This window comes from Arachis stenosperma, chromosome 2 (assembly GCF_014773155.1).
Source record: "Arachis stenosperma cultivar V10309 chromosome 2, arast.V10309.gnm1.PFL2, whole genome shotgun sequence".
Taxonomy (NCBI): Eukaryota; Viridiplantae; Streptophyta; class Magnoliopsida; order Fabales; family Fabaceae; genus Arachis; species Arachis stenosperma.
In genome coordinates, this window is record NC_080378.1 from 4,170,241 (window position 1) to 4,184,218 (window position 13,978).

Genomic DNA, 13,978 nt, shown 5'->3' on the forward strand with positions numbered 1-13,978 from the left:
TTTCTTTATAAGTAAAAGGGGAGCAACCAATATAATAAAGTTTGCATTTTTGGACAAGTTTACCCTTAACATTTTCTCAAAATTCCAAATTTATCCTAAACCACCATTTTAGCCATTTTCCTTCCCTTCTTCTTCTTAGAACATCGCCGTCTCAGCCTCACCTCTCACCGTCGTGTCGCCCCACCCTCGCCATCGCCGCCGCAATCATCATCGAGAATGCGCATTCTCCCTGCAACTCGAACTTGTTCTTTCCACCCACCTTCCATAAACAGAAACTCATCACTCTCCTTTTTCAGCTCCCCCAATCACCTCCGTTTTCTTCACCCTTCACATTCCGCTACTGCAAAGCTTTCAAATTCTATTCAATGTGTCGTTCGATTCCGACCCTGTATCGATATACACAAGGTACGCCACCCCTTTTACTTTCTCAAGTTTTTCCTTTTTTATTTTCTTAAAAATTATGTCTTTTCTTAAAAAATTATTATTTTTCCTCATTGAAGTTTTCAGTGAAGTTTTGTGTGTGTGTGTGTGTGTGTGTGTGTGTGTGTGTTATATTGATTGAAAATTTGTAGCCTTAATAGTGTTTGGTAACTTGTGCAATGATCAATGAGCTGGTTTTTCTTTTAAATTAAAAAAATATATGTGATTATGATTCTGTGGAATGCTGTGAATGATGGGGTTTTATATGATTGAGGCGAACTCTTTTACTTGATCAACGTTTTTGCTTCTCCTTTTTGTTAAAAATAGTATCTTTTTATCACTCAATTCAAATTTGAATGAAGGTTGCCATGGCTTTTGGTTATAATGATTTGACAATTTGTAGCAATCATAGTGTTCAGTAGCTTCTTTTTGTATAATTTGTTTTCCCAAATGTGATTATGCATTCTAGGGGTGCTATCTAATGCTGGGGGTTCAATTCATGTGATATTTTACGCTTATGGCAGGGGAAAGTGAAACAAATTGTTGGTTCAACCCTTCAGGATTTGAAGGGAGATGGGTCGAATCCGGTGACAAATTTTGAATCTGATAAGTCAGCAGCTGAGTATGCTATTCTTTACAAACAAGATGGGCTTACCGGCGGCCATGCAATCATGCTCGGCCCAGATCCTTTGAGCAAAGCTGCTGCACTTGAAGCATTGCATGCTTATCCAGGTATTGTTATGCTTTTTCATTTGTTATGGTTCTCTAAATGCTGCTACTGGTTAGTGGCATTTGTGTTTTCTAGAAGAACATATTTACTAAAATGTTGTGTTCTTAATTGTTAATTTGTTAGTGAGAACTGAGAATGGTTGATATTACATGATTTTTTGCTGCATGGATGTTCGCTTGACGTGAGACCTTGAATGGCGGGCTAATGCCTGTATTCATAAACATTAAACGTGTCATGTCGAAATATCCATCTTAGCAATGCCATTTGGTTAAATGTTAGCATTCTTTTTGTCCTATATGGTTGATCATATGTTTAAAACTTACAGAATTTTTCTCTGCTGAACTTACTGTGGAGGACTGGTAAAATTTAGGCGGTTTGCAAGTAGGAGGGGGAATAAATTCGGACAATTGTTTGAGTTACATCGAGGAAGGAGCAAGCCATGTCATTGTTACATCCGTAAGTTATTCCTCTTTTCCACTTTGGGTTTTTCCCCTTTTAACTGGCATTAACTTTCATCCGTTGAGAAAGCATATTGTAATAACTCACTCGACCAATTCTGTTATTCAAGAATACCACTTATGTGTCATTTTTAATGGAAATGATTTAGCCACATTGTGTTTAATTGATTTCTCTCTTTACAGTATGTGTTCAAGAATGGTCAAATGGATCTTGAAAGACTAAAAGATCTTGTTAGAATTGTTGGAAAAGAGCGACTTGTGTTGGATCTCAGTTGCAGAAAGAAGGTACAGATGGTTATCTTTCTATTTCAAGAAAATTTGTTCTAGAAGAATTATACCTTAAGTTTTTCAAGTTGGCTTCAAGTTGCAAATATTCAAGAGAAATCCCATGTAATCTGAGGGAGGGAAAGTAATTAGGAAATATTTTCATATGTTAATAATTTATTTTCAAGTTAAGGTGCTGTACTTATCACTTGTATGTTTTTGAGAAATCCCAACTTCATGCATTTAATTTTGCTTATAAGGTTTCTCTGTTCAGGAAGGTAAATATGCAATTGTCACTGATAGATGGCAGAAGTTCAGTGATGTGTATCTTGATGCTGAAGTAATGCAATTTCTAGCCAACTTTGCTGATGAGTTTCTAGTTCATGGTGTTGATGTTGAAGGGAAAAAGTAAGTCACAGTTGTCCAATAAAATATTGTAAAATCCAACTTAAAGGGCCAACATAATTTATTTATATGCAAATGAGATAAACAGAACTCCATGTCATGCATCAAAATACAGCTGATAATATAAGCTTCTCATTCCAGGCTGGGAATTGATGAAGAACTAGTAGCTTTGCTTGGCAAGCATTCACCGGTTCGTAACATTCTTAAGCTACCTTGATTTTATTTTTGCCTATTGAAGTTTTAGCTTGCATCAAGGTTTTTGAATTGCCTGAATTCGTAATAATAAGGATTTGTGTGCGTGCGCGCTTGTGTGCCTGAAATTCATTGAAGTGTCCATAGTACTGATGCATTTTGATTATGCCAGATTCCTGTTACATATGCTGGCGGCGTGACTGTAATGGACGATTTAGAGAGGATAAAAAGGGCGGGGATGGAGCGCGTGGATGTCACCGTGGGAAGTGCGTTGGATATTTTTGGGGGAAACATGGCCTATAAAGATGTTGTAGCTTGGCATACCCAGCAACAGGCCTCCATAGTTTAATTACATTATGATTTGAAACTTGTGTCAAGTTGTAGGGTCTGGTGAACTTGGACTTCTGAAATTGTTTCTCAAGTTTGTAACCATGTATTTGGTGATGTTTCTGTCAATGTTTTTCTTATGATTTTAGCATTTGCCTCATTATCAAAGTTGAGCATCTACATAACATTGTGCACAATAAACTTTATCAATGAATTTGAAGTGCAATTTATGAGACCAGAAAGGAAGCAAAAGAACCTCACATAAGACTAAACAAATTTAAAGTCAAAACAAATAAAGAACCAACCTGAAAAACTTATTTAAATCAATGAACTTTCAAGTCTTTAACAATATACACACACAAACTCTCTTTTTCAGAATCTATTTATATATATGAGTTTTGCTACCATGTAGATTCTAAATTCCATCTACAGGTGTAGAGGACATGTGTCGGCCATTTAACAATGTACATTCACTACATTGCGAGACATGTGAGATCTTAGTATGGCACGCATTTTGAAAAGCAAGTGTGTAGGAGAATAGGATCTGAATCTCTACAGAGCATGCACAGGTTGGCTAGGATCATTAGTGGCGCTTTTGATTTTTTGTGTGGGAGAAAAAAATGTGTATGACAATATAGTGTGAGGAGAGAGGTATTTTATTTAGTTATAGGATGATATAAATTGGAGGCACTGATTTGTTTGCATTGTTTTGTTTTTTAAACAAAAAATAAAAAAAAATTAATGTTAAAATTGGATCATCTGATTTTTATTTTAACAAATAAAAAAAATAAAAAATATAAATCGGACCTTTTGATTTGGAGTTTATTTTTTTTCAAGCAAATTGGACCCTCCGATTTGTAATTTATTTTTTTCATCAAACAGATCAGACCGTCCGATTTGAATAAAACACCATATAAAAAAACACCTAATTTTTCAATAACAATATATTACACATATATTTAATCAATATAAAAAAAATTAGCCCATTAGTGGAGTTAGTAGGTTTGTTTAATATTTGAGGTTAGTTTATTAAATAAGTATTGTGTTAATCTTTTAAAAAATATTAAAATATTTTGTTATTGGTAACAAATAATGCTTTTGGTATAATAATACACACTTCATGAAAGAAAATAAAATTGTGTTAACAAATTTTAAAATAATATACTTGTCATATATTTTAACCCAAAAAGGGTCAAATTTATTGATAATAATAATAATAATAATAATAATAATAATAATAATAATAATAATAATAATAATAATAATAATAATAATAATAAGTGTCAATGCTGTAAGCAAAAATAAATAATTAATATAAAATTAGTTAAACTATTAAATTTATATTTTTTTTGTTGTATTAATATGGGACTTAGAGTTTGAAAAAAAAAAATAGATATAAACTATGCCGATTAAAATCATTTATTTTTTTTATCATCGTTCAAAATACTATCTAATTCTAAAAGGGTAAATTTCAAAATACAAAATCATTCTCTAATAGTAAGTGTTTGAAATGTTGACTATATATAGAATAGATAGTCCATATTAAGACTCCAAAAAATATTAGATATTCGATAAAAAAATAAAAATATTTAAAATATTGACTATATATGTATGTAAAAAAGTGAATACTTTTATAATGACATTTTCATATAAAGATAACATTATAAATTATTAAATGAATTAATATATTTGATTAATTATCTAATAATTTATAATGCCATTTCTATATAAAAAAAAGTTTCAATCTAATATATGCAGGCTAATTAATTTGGTTATGGAAGTGGTGGGTATGTTGTCCTGGGTTATGAGATGAGGAGGAGTTAGACCAATATGTAGGATAACTTTTTTTATTAGAGTTGTTGATAAGAAATCAGACCTAACGATTTTTTTTTTAACTTTTTTTGAATTAATCGGAGGGTCCGTTTTATATGGAGATGAGATACGAAATTAACATAAAAAAAATCGGACTTTACGATTTGTACATGCGGATAGTTTATTTTTATAATTTTTGAAAATAATCGCATGGTTACTACAAGTTCTTCGGTCTAATTTATTTATGACAAATCTCTCGGTCTAATTTGTTTATAAAGTAACACCATATACATGTAAAATTCCTCTACCCTCCATGACGCCGTCCAGCACCTACATCTCCTCCATAATTAAATTAATTTTCGACATATGCACGGATAGTAAACCGAATTTTAACTGTATGGAGGTCACGAAAAGTCAACGATGTTAAAGTATATTATATAGGCTCTCTTCTCTCTTTTTATTATTTTATTGAGCAATGTATATATTATATAATATATATATTCTCTAGTTAAAACTCTTAAAATAGTTTGTAAATATTAAACGAAATACATATACTGAAACTTTAAAATTTATCATTATTAAAATGACAAGTGTGTTTTTTTTTTCATCTTTTCAAAATTAAAATGCAACAATCTATACAAAACAGTAATGTTATATTAACCAAGTAATTTTGATAATTAAATTTAATTAAATTAGTCTAATAATTTATTGATACAATAAAATTAGTTAAAACGGTAAAAATAGACCCATAAAAAAAATTGTTAGAATTAGTTACAAAAATAACTTGATTAAAAATTATATTACAATACTTTTTTTTATTTTAAAAGTAATCCCTTCAACTAATCAACTTAATCCTTTCAAAAGTAATTCTCTTCAAAATTAAACCACACATAATTTTAGTAATCAAAATAATATTTACAACTTTTTTAGAAGAAAATAGGCTCTCTCTCTCTCTCTCTCCCCCTTTTAGAAAGAGACGTGTTTTTCTTGCTAAGAACATTTAATTCTTAAAGAAGACAAACTTTTAAGTTTTTAATATAGTAAATAAATTAAACATTAAAATTTGTATCCTTTTGATATGATACTTTTGTAACTTTAATCCAAGCAATGCCACACAATGACTATCAGCATGTACATTTTTATTTTAGTACTATTTTTTGGAAATTGCTGATATTCTTTTGAAATTAGAAAATAATTTATTTTTTCCATATATTATTATATAATAAATCTGTTTTTTACATCTTTAACATATATGAGATAATTATGCATTAATCAATTCAACACAATTATACTCTAGGATTATTCAAATATTTATCAAGTTTTATAGTACTATGAACATGAAAATAATATAATAAATTAATTATTTAAAGTTTAATTAAAACATAATACTCTATATTCAAACAAAATGTGTAGAGAAATTTATTTTATGTGTTAAATATACATATTATACAATATTACAATAATAATGTATAGAAATTATAATTTATCCTTTAATTTCCGAAGAATACAAGAATAATTTGAATAATATGATAAATAGAAAAGAAAACGACTTATTAGTAATAAAATTGAAATCAAAGGCCAAGAGTTGTCAAATTTTAATGGGTTGAAATGTTGAATATAATACCATCTTAGAGCATCTTTAATTATATATAATTCTAATTTTAATTTTATTTTACATTTTATAAGATAATACATAAATATTTGTAAGCTCATATATCGTAAATAATAATTTAAAATTAAAAATAAAATTTATTCTTCTAATATTTAGTCTTATTTTAATTAAAATTTTATATTATTTTTTATTATTTTATTAATATAATAATACAAATAATAAAATTTTATTGTTTTTTGTTGTGATAAAAGTGATACTGATTTTATTTTATTAATTAATTTTAAATAAATTTATTTTTTAAAAATATCAAAACTAATACTCAAAATATTTTATTAAAATACTTTTAGACCAAAATAAACAATAAAACGTGGAACAGATCAAAGTAGGCAATTTCAATTGGCATGAATGCAATGGTTGGCAGTTGGCACCAAGAAACACCTATCACTCAAATCCTAATCAATTTTGCCAATTAGATGTCCAGCAAGAAATATTGAGGTTACATCCTCGCTAGATAACTAGGAGACAGTCAACTCCTGCCATATCATCACTTATCGGAAAAGCCAAAGATTCGAATCCGCAATTTTTTAAATAAATATAAAAAAATTATGTCATTTAAGTTATAATTTATTCGTATTTATTAATTATTAGTTAAGCAATTAATAATAAAACTAAAATATAACTAAAATATTTTTAAATTTTTTTTAAACTACATAATATGTATATAATTATTATATATAAAAGTCTTATAAATATAAGTATTTTATAATATTTCTAGTATAATTCAATTTTTTAGAATAAATTAACTAATTCACAATGTAAAAAATATTAGATATAACTATTCATATATTTTTTTATATCAATTTAAATTTTTAGAAGTAATTTTATGATATAATATATTGGTATCAGAATATTCTATGATCTAATAGTTCAATCTTTATTTAAAAAAAATTAGTATAAAACAAATATCTATACAAATTTTTTTTTTAACTTCAAATTTCATAATTAGTAATTTACACTCATGCACAAAGAAGATTCTTTTTTTTTAACAAAAAGAATAAATAAATAAATTTTTCCTTTTTTCTCCACTACAACCCTTTTTTTTTTTTTTTTTGTTCTCGGACTGCATTTGATCTCCATTCAAAAGTAGCTTTTCATATCATGGGCTAAACTTACTTGTCACTATCTAAGATTATAGTATTTGTTGCGAACTTTATTGTATTTGAATGTTAAAAATGGTGGACTAATAAACTTCTATTATAAATATTATTGTGTAAGAATAGAGGAGTAATAGTGTAGCTTTGATGAATTATTATTCTATTATTCTCTATATATTGTAATTAATTATTCCAATATTAATGTTAGATATAATTATTTGTTTAAATTTGTAAAATAAGTAAATTTTATAATATAATATTAAATTTTATGATAAAAAATTAAAATTCAATTTTTATTATTCTCAGAACAAATTTAAGCATGATCAAAAATAAAAACAAAAAAAGGTTTATGCATAATAAATACATTTAAATATGAATATAGACTCTTTTTATAAGAGACTTAAATATATAATTATTCATATAATTTTTAAGTTAAATTTTTAGGATAATTAATTTCACAACAATTTAGATGGAAGTAGTATTACTAATAGGGTGTCACTCAGATAAAGACACCTAAAACGTCTTTTTTTAAAGATGTTTTTCAGTAATTAAAATTTAACATATATAATCGATTAAATCATGTTATTTTTGTCAAAATTAAGTTAGACAAATTGATTTAACCGAAAAAATAGTGAATCAAATCTTGAACTGATCTAAATTAATATTTTTTTATAAAAAATGACTATAATATCTTTATTATAGAGAATGATTAATATATATATATATATATATATATATATATTAATTTTGAAAATTCTAAATCTTAATACGATAAAAAAATAAAGGACTAAAATTTAGGATTCTCAAAATTAATATATATATAGACCAGTTCAAGATTTTATTCACTATTTTTTCGGTTAAATTAATTTGTCTAGCCTAATTTTGACAAAAATAATACGATTTAATCAATTATATATGTTAAATTTTAATTATTAAGAAACATCTCTAAAAAAGAACGTTTTAAGCGTCTTTATATAAAGTGGCTCCTTTAGTAATATATTATAGAGTGAAATAATTTAACTCCAAACATCTGAATTGCTTATTAATTTGTAATAATAACCCTAAAATAACAACGCAAGTTGTGAACTGAAGAAGCTAACATATGCTCTAAAAAGCTTGTGTTGAAAACATGGTGAACGTCACACTTTTTTGTTTTCCTCTTCATGATATATATATACCATCCTATGCAACTTTGATTGCAGACTGGTCCATCTATTCAATTTTGACAATTAGAATTGACATATGCCTCGACATGTTAGTTAAAGTTTCTCTTAAGTAATCTTAATCACTCACGCAAACTTACATTTTGAGGATTTAACATCCGACAGAGTAAAGTAATAATTAGGTTAGATTAATTAGTCTGTTAAAGACAAAACAGTACTAATTTATTAATTTTTTTTTAAATTAGAAATAAGATTCAAATTTAAGACTTTTAGAGGAAGAGGGAAGATTTAGTATTTTATGTCATTTAAATTATAATTCGTTGATAATTTATTAGATCTTTTATAATAGTAAATAATAAATACGTTATAAATTTCAGTTCATTATCATCGTGTAAAATTTAACAATGGTATTTATATGTATTATTAACTATAATAATATATTTATTTATGAAAAATCGTCATAAAAAAATAATTTTTAGAGTAAAACTTCACCTACTTTATTAAAAAGTAGTTGATGAGGTTATACAAAAATTTAGAAAATAACCCATACTTTATTCTTTTTTTTTTGTGTCAAAGGATAAGAAAAAAAAAAAAGAAAACACACTAAATACTAGGGACGTAGTCCAGTTACAACAATACTGTTAAATCTTTCTAAAGCTCATTTCATTCCAATTGCTGTATGCAATTAGATGTTGCATATTTAGCCAAAATATCAGCAATCTAATTGGCATCTCTTTGAATTAGATTGACTTCTACTTTTCAATTTTAACTTAAAACCTCTTTGATTTTAGACACCAAATCATTATAAGAACTTTGCACCTGGTTATTCCTATCATTACCAAGGATAAAACATCTAAACAATCCGTATCGCAAGTGACCTCTCTAAATCCAACTTTCCATGCTAGAATTAGCCTTTTTCAAATTGCAAAAAACTCGTTTCGAAGAATAGTAGCAAGTGGTAAAAAGGCAGCACAACCACGCAACCAAAAGCTATTATAGTCACGTAATACACACTCAAAACCAACATATTTGCTAAATTTACTAGCATCATAATTTACTTTAACCAAAAATTGGATAGGAAGAGATCAAGAAAGTAGCAAATAAAAAGGAGTAGACACATAATGTATAGATAATAACTTATGAAGTTCAGATTGGGAAGCATGAATAAGAGCTATAACCTTATCCATTCTTCAGGGATTAGCTGGATTAAAAACATCATTGTTATGATCCCTCCAAATCCACCAAATAGTCGCCGAGAAGAGGAAGGCATTAGAGTTTATGTCCCTGTGCAATCATCAATCTAACTGTTGACCGTGAACTTCCAAATTCAAACTATACCAGATAGCTTTGGCTTTAGAGCACTCACGAAGACGGTGAAAAATCATTTTAGGTTCAGTATTACACTGAAGACACAAATCAGAACTTCCCAAACTTTTATGAAATCGAAAAGCAGTTGTGAAAATTGCATCATGAATACATAAACAGAAAAATAAGAAGTGTTTAGGGGTGGCAAAATGCATTGTACCTGTGGGTAACCCAAACCGACCCAATCTAGTCGGGTATGATTGCAAACTCGATCCGCAACGGGTAAGATAAGGTGCGGGTTGAGTCTCAACCCTACTCGATCAACTCACATCCTATATATATATATATATATATATATATATATATATATATATATATATATATATATATATGTTTCAAGTGGATGTTGAACCAAAGATCTTTCACTAAATGTAAAAAATTTTTAGCCACTAAGAAAATATTATTAATAAATAATTTAATTTATTTTTTATATAAAAGTCAATTCTATTTTAAATTATCATCAAGTTATATAATAATATTGCACATTTTTTATAACTCGCGGGTAGAATTAGATACCCACGGGTTAAGAACAGGTAAGATTAGAGTTAGGATATTCTCAATCCACGGATAAAATAGGATTGAGTTTATATAAAAATCTCAACCCACGAATAAGATTATAGTTGGATCCAAACTCTATTCTACTCCATCTATTATCATCTCTAGTGTTCACCGTTTATTATCATAAAAAATTTAATTGATATTTTTTTACAAATTAATTAATTTAAAATCAAAATTCTCAAAAACTTAATTTTTATTTTACTCTATATAATATAATATTATTATTTGAGATTAGTTAATAAGGTGTCAGACATAATACTCTCTGAATAAAAAATCTCAAATTTAAATCTTAGCAACATCGAATGTACCTGGTTATAACTTATATATTTATAGTAAAATTTTGTATACATAAATTTTTTAATCATTTATATATATGATTTTTTTAATTTTTCTCTACTTTTAAAATTTAATAATAATTAAAAAATTGTTAAAAAAAACTTCTATTTTTTATACGATGTCATTATTAAATCTAATTAAATTATTTAAATTTTTAATAAACAGACTAAAATAATAACAATTTAGTATAGAAAGAAAAATTTTTAAGAACAATAATTTTTAATATTTTTATCACCATTTAATCGGTATAAATATTAAATTATTTTTAATAAATAAATTTTATTAATTTATATGTATAAATTTTAAAAAATATGAATATAAATTATATTGATTCATGTATGTAAATTCTGATAAATATATATATAAATTATATATTTTTTATGTGTAAAATTTTTATAAATATAAATATAAATTATTAATAATTAAGTGATGACAAAAAAATAATAATATTTACTAGTTAGGTTGCATTATTCTGTTATATATACACCTTGTGAGCAATGCATATAATTATTCATATACATAACTAAGCATATATATAATAGAACCCTAGCTTACATCAAATTACTTGCATCCGAACCATCATATATGGAGATGAACACATTGAATAATAATAATAATCATCAAAGTGATTCATCATCACCACCACAAAGAAAAAGTGTCATGAACCCTGTTGATCCTGAAGAATTCAGGAAACAAGGTCACATGATAGTTGATTTTCTTGCTGACTACTACACCAAAGTTTCAAACTTTCCGGTTCGAAGCCAAGTCGAACCGAACTACCTTCGAAAACACTTGCCAGATTCAGCCCCATTAGTCCCCGAACCAATCGAATCGATTCTTGAAGATGTTCAAGAACACATCATACCCGGAATCACACACTGGATGAGCCCTAATTACTATGCCTATTTTCCAAGTAGCGGAAGCGTAGCTGGATTCATGGGCGAGATGCTTAGTTCCGGACTCAATGTGGTTGGATTCAATTGGATTTCATCACCAGCAGCTACTGAGCTTGAAACCATTGTTATGGATTGGCTTGGCGAAGTTCTAAAGCTTCCACAACAATTCCTTTACAAAAGTAGTAATAATAATGGTGGTGGGGTTTTGTTAGGGACCACTTGTGAAGCTGTGTTGTGTACACTTGTGGCTGCAAGGGACAAGAAGCTTCGCCAAATTGGGAGGGACAACATAGGGAAGCTTGTTGTTTATGGTTCTGATCAAACACATAGTTCATTTGGAAAGGCAGCACAAATTGCTGGTAAGGGTGTTTAAAGTTCGATTTGGTTTAATATAAAAGTTTTATTATTTTGTTGATTCTTATAATTTATTAAAATTTTAATTTTATATATATATATATATATATTGAAAACTCAAATGCAGTCGACTTCACGTGAAATTGATAGATGAGAGTCGTTAGATGAAAATTTAGTTAAATCAGTCAAATCATCTAACGGCTCCTAACTATCAACTTCACGTGAAGTTGACTACACCTGAGTTTCCACCCTTTTATAGTGTAAACAATATTAGAGATAATTAAATATTTTTCTGCAAATTAAAGTTATCTATAATTAAGAATAGAACTTAATTAAATTTTTTATCATATATTTTTTTAGATAAATATTCTATTAATTTTAATATTTTTGACAAAAAAATGACCTAATTATAAAATTAAAAGCAATCTAGTACTCAATCAAAAAAAATTACAGAAATCTAATTGTAAATAAATTTAATAAAACTATAGGATCAAAAGAGTAGTTAAACCTAATATAAATTATAAATTTTATTTAAAATAATGGAACCAAATTTGATCCATTAAAATCAAAATATTGATTTAATTTGATCTCTTTTTTCTCTTTTTTTATACTTTTATAAAGTTATTAAACTAAATCAAATATTAGTATTTTTATTTTAAATAACTATATAAGTATGAAATCTAGATAAGCTAGAATAATGTCTAAAACTAAAAAATAATCAAGAAAATAATGAACATTTGAACAACAATTATATTTATTATATCAATATAATATTAATGTTTATACACTTATGTTAGTTATGTATCTCATATAGGTATAAATGTGTATGTAATACATATATATTACTCTTGATGATTTGGTTTGATAAATTTTAAAAACTCACCAAAAAAAAATGCAGGTATTCAAAATGTTAGGGCCATCAAGACTAAGAGATCAAATTCATTTGCTTTGAAAGCTGACTCACTCCTTTCAACCATTCATTCTGATGTGAAAAATGGGTTAATACCTATTTATTTATGTGCCACCGTGGGAACAACCGCCACAACATCTATTGATCCATTAATGGAATTATGTGATGTGGCAAAAGAATATGAAATTTGGGTCCATGTTGATGCTGCCTATGCTGGATCAGCTTGCATTTGTCCTGAATTTAGGTCTTGTATTGATGGTATTGAAGGTGCTAATTCTTTTAGCTTCAATGCCCATAAATGGTTCTTGACCAATTTAGCATGTTGTTGCCTTTGGGTAAAAGACCATAATGCCCTTACAAAATCCCTCTCAACTAACCCTGAATTCTTGAGGAACAAGGCTTCTGAGTCAAAGCAAGTGATTGACTACAAAGATTGGCAAATAACTTTGAGTAGGAAATTCAATGCACTCAAACTATGGCTTGTTCTTAGAAGCTATGGTGTTGAAAACCTAAGGAATTTCTTGAGGAGTCATGTGAATATGGCAATGACTTTTGAAGGGTTAGTGAAATTGGATAAGAGGTTTGAAATTGTTGTTCCTAGGAAATTCTCATTGGTTTGCTTTAGGGTTTCACCATCAACAATTGCTAGATCCAATTATTATAATAATAATAATAATAATAATAATAATAATAATAATAATAATTGGGATGATAATTACCATAATGGACATGATGACTATGGGAAATTAGTGAATGATGATTATTTAGTGAATGAATTGAATAGAAAATTGTTGGAATCAATCAACAATTCAGGGAAAGTGTACATGACTCATGGTGAAGTTGAAGGTGCTTTTATGATTAGATTTGCAATTGGTGCTACCTTAACTGAGGAACATCATGTGATCATGGCATGGAAGTTGATTCAAGAGCATGCAGATTCTTTACTAGGTTCCTCATAAAACTACATATAAAGGGTATTATTGTAATTCAATAATGAATGTTTTTAGTTTCTTCTATAAAGG

General features: G+C 27.5%; 2 protein-coding genes across 2 annotated transcripts; both read left to right on the forward strand.

Annotated features, from left to right (window-relative positions):
• Window positions 1-72: 72 nt before the first annotated feature.
• LOC130962000 (1-(5-phosphoribosyl)-5-[(5-phosphoribosylamino)methylideneamino] imidazole-4-carboxamide isomerase, chloroplastic-like) lies at window positions 73-3,025 on the forward strand. Its single transcript, XM_057888068.1, has 7 exons — window positions 73-405; window positions 945-1,152; window positions 1,521-1,606; window positions 1,792-1,893; window positions 2,147-2,280; window positions 2,419-2,467; window positions 2,642-3,025. The coding sequence occupies exons 1-7, from the start codon at window positions 217-219 to the stop codon at window positions 2,816-2,818; spliced, it is 945 nt and encodes a 314-aa protein (XP_057744051.1). The 5' UTR covers window positions 73-216; the 3' UTR covers window positions 2,819-3,025.
• Window positions 3,026-11,456: 8,431 nt separating this feature from the next.
• Window positions 11,457-13,915, forward strand: LOC130962398 (tyrosine decarboxylase 1-like). Its single transcript, XM_057888616.1, has 3 exons — window positions 11,457-12,057; window positions 12,945-13,592; window positions 13,647-13,915. The coding sequence occupies exons 1-3, from the start codon at window positions 11,457-11,459 to the stop codon at window positions 13,913-13,915; spliced, it is 1,518 nt and encodes a 505-aa protein (XP_057744599.1).
• The last annotated feature ends 63 nt before the right edge of the window (window positions 13,916-13,978 follow it).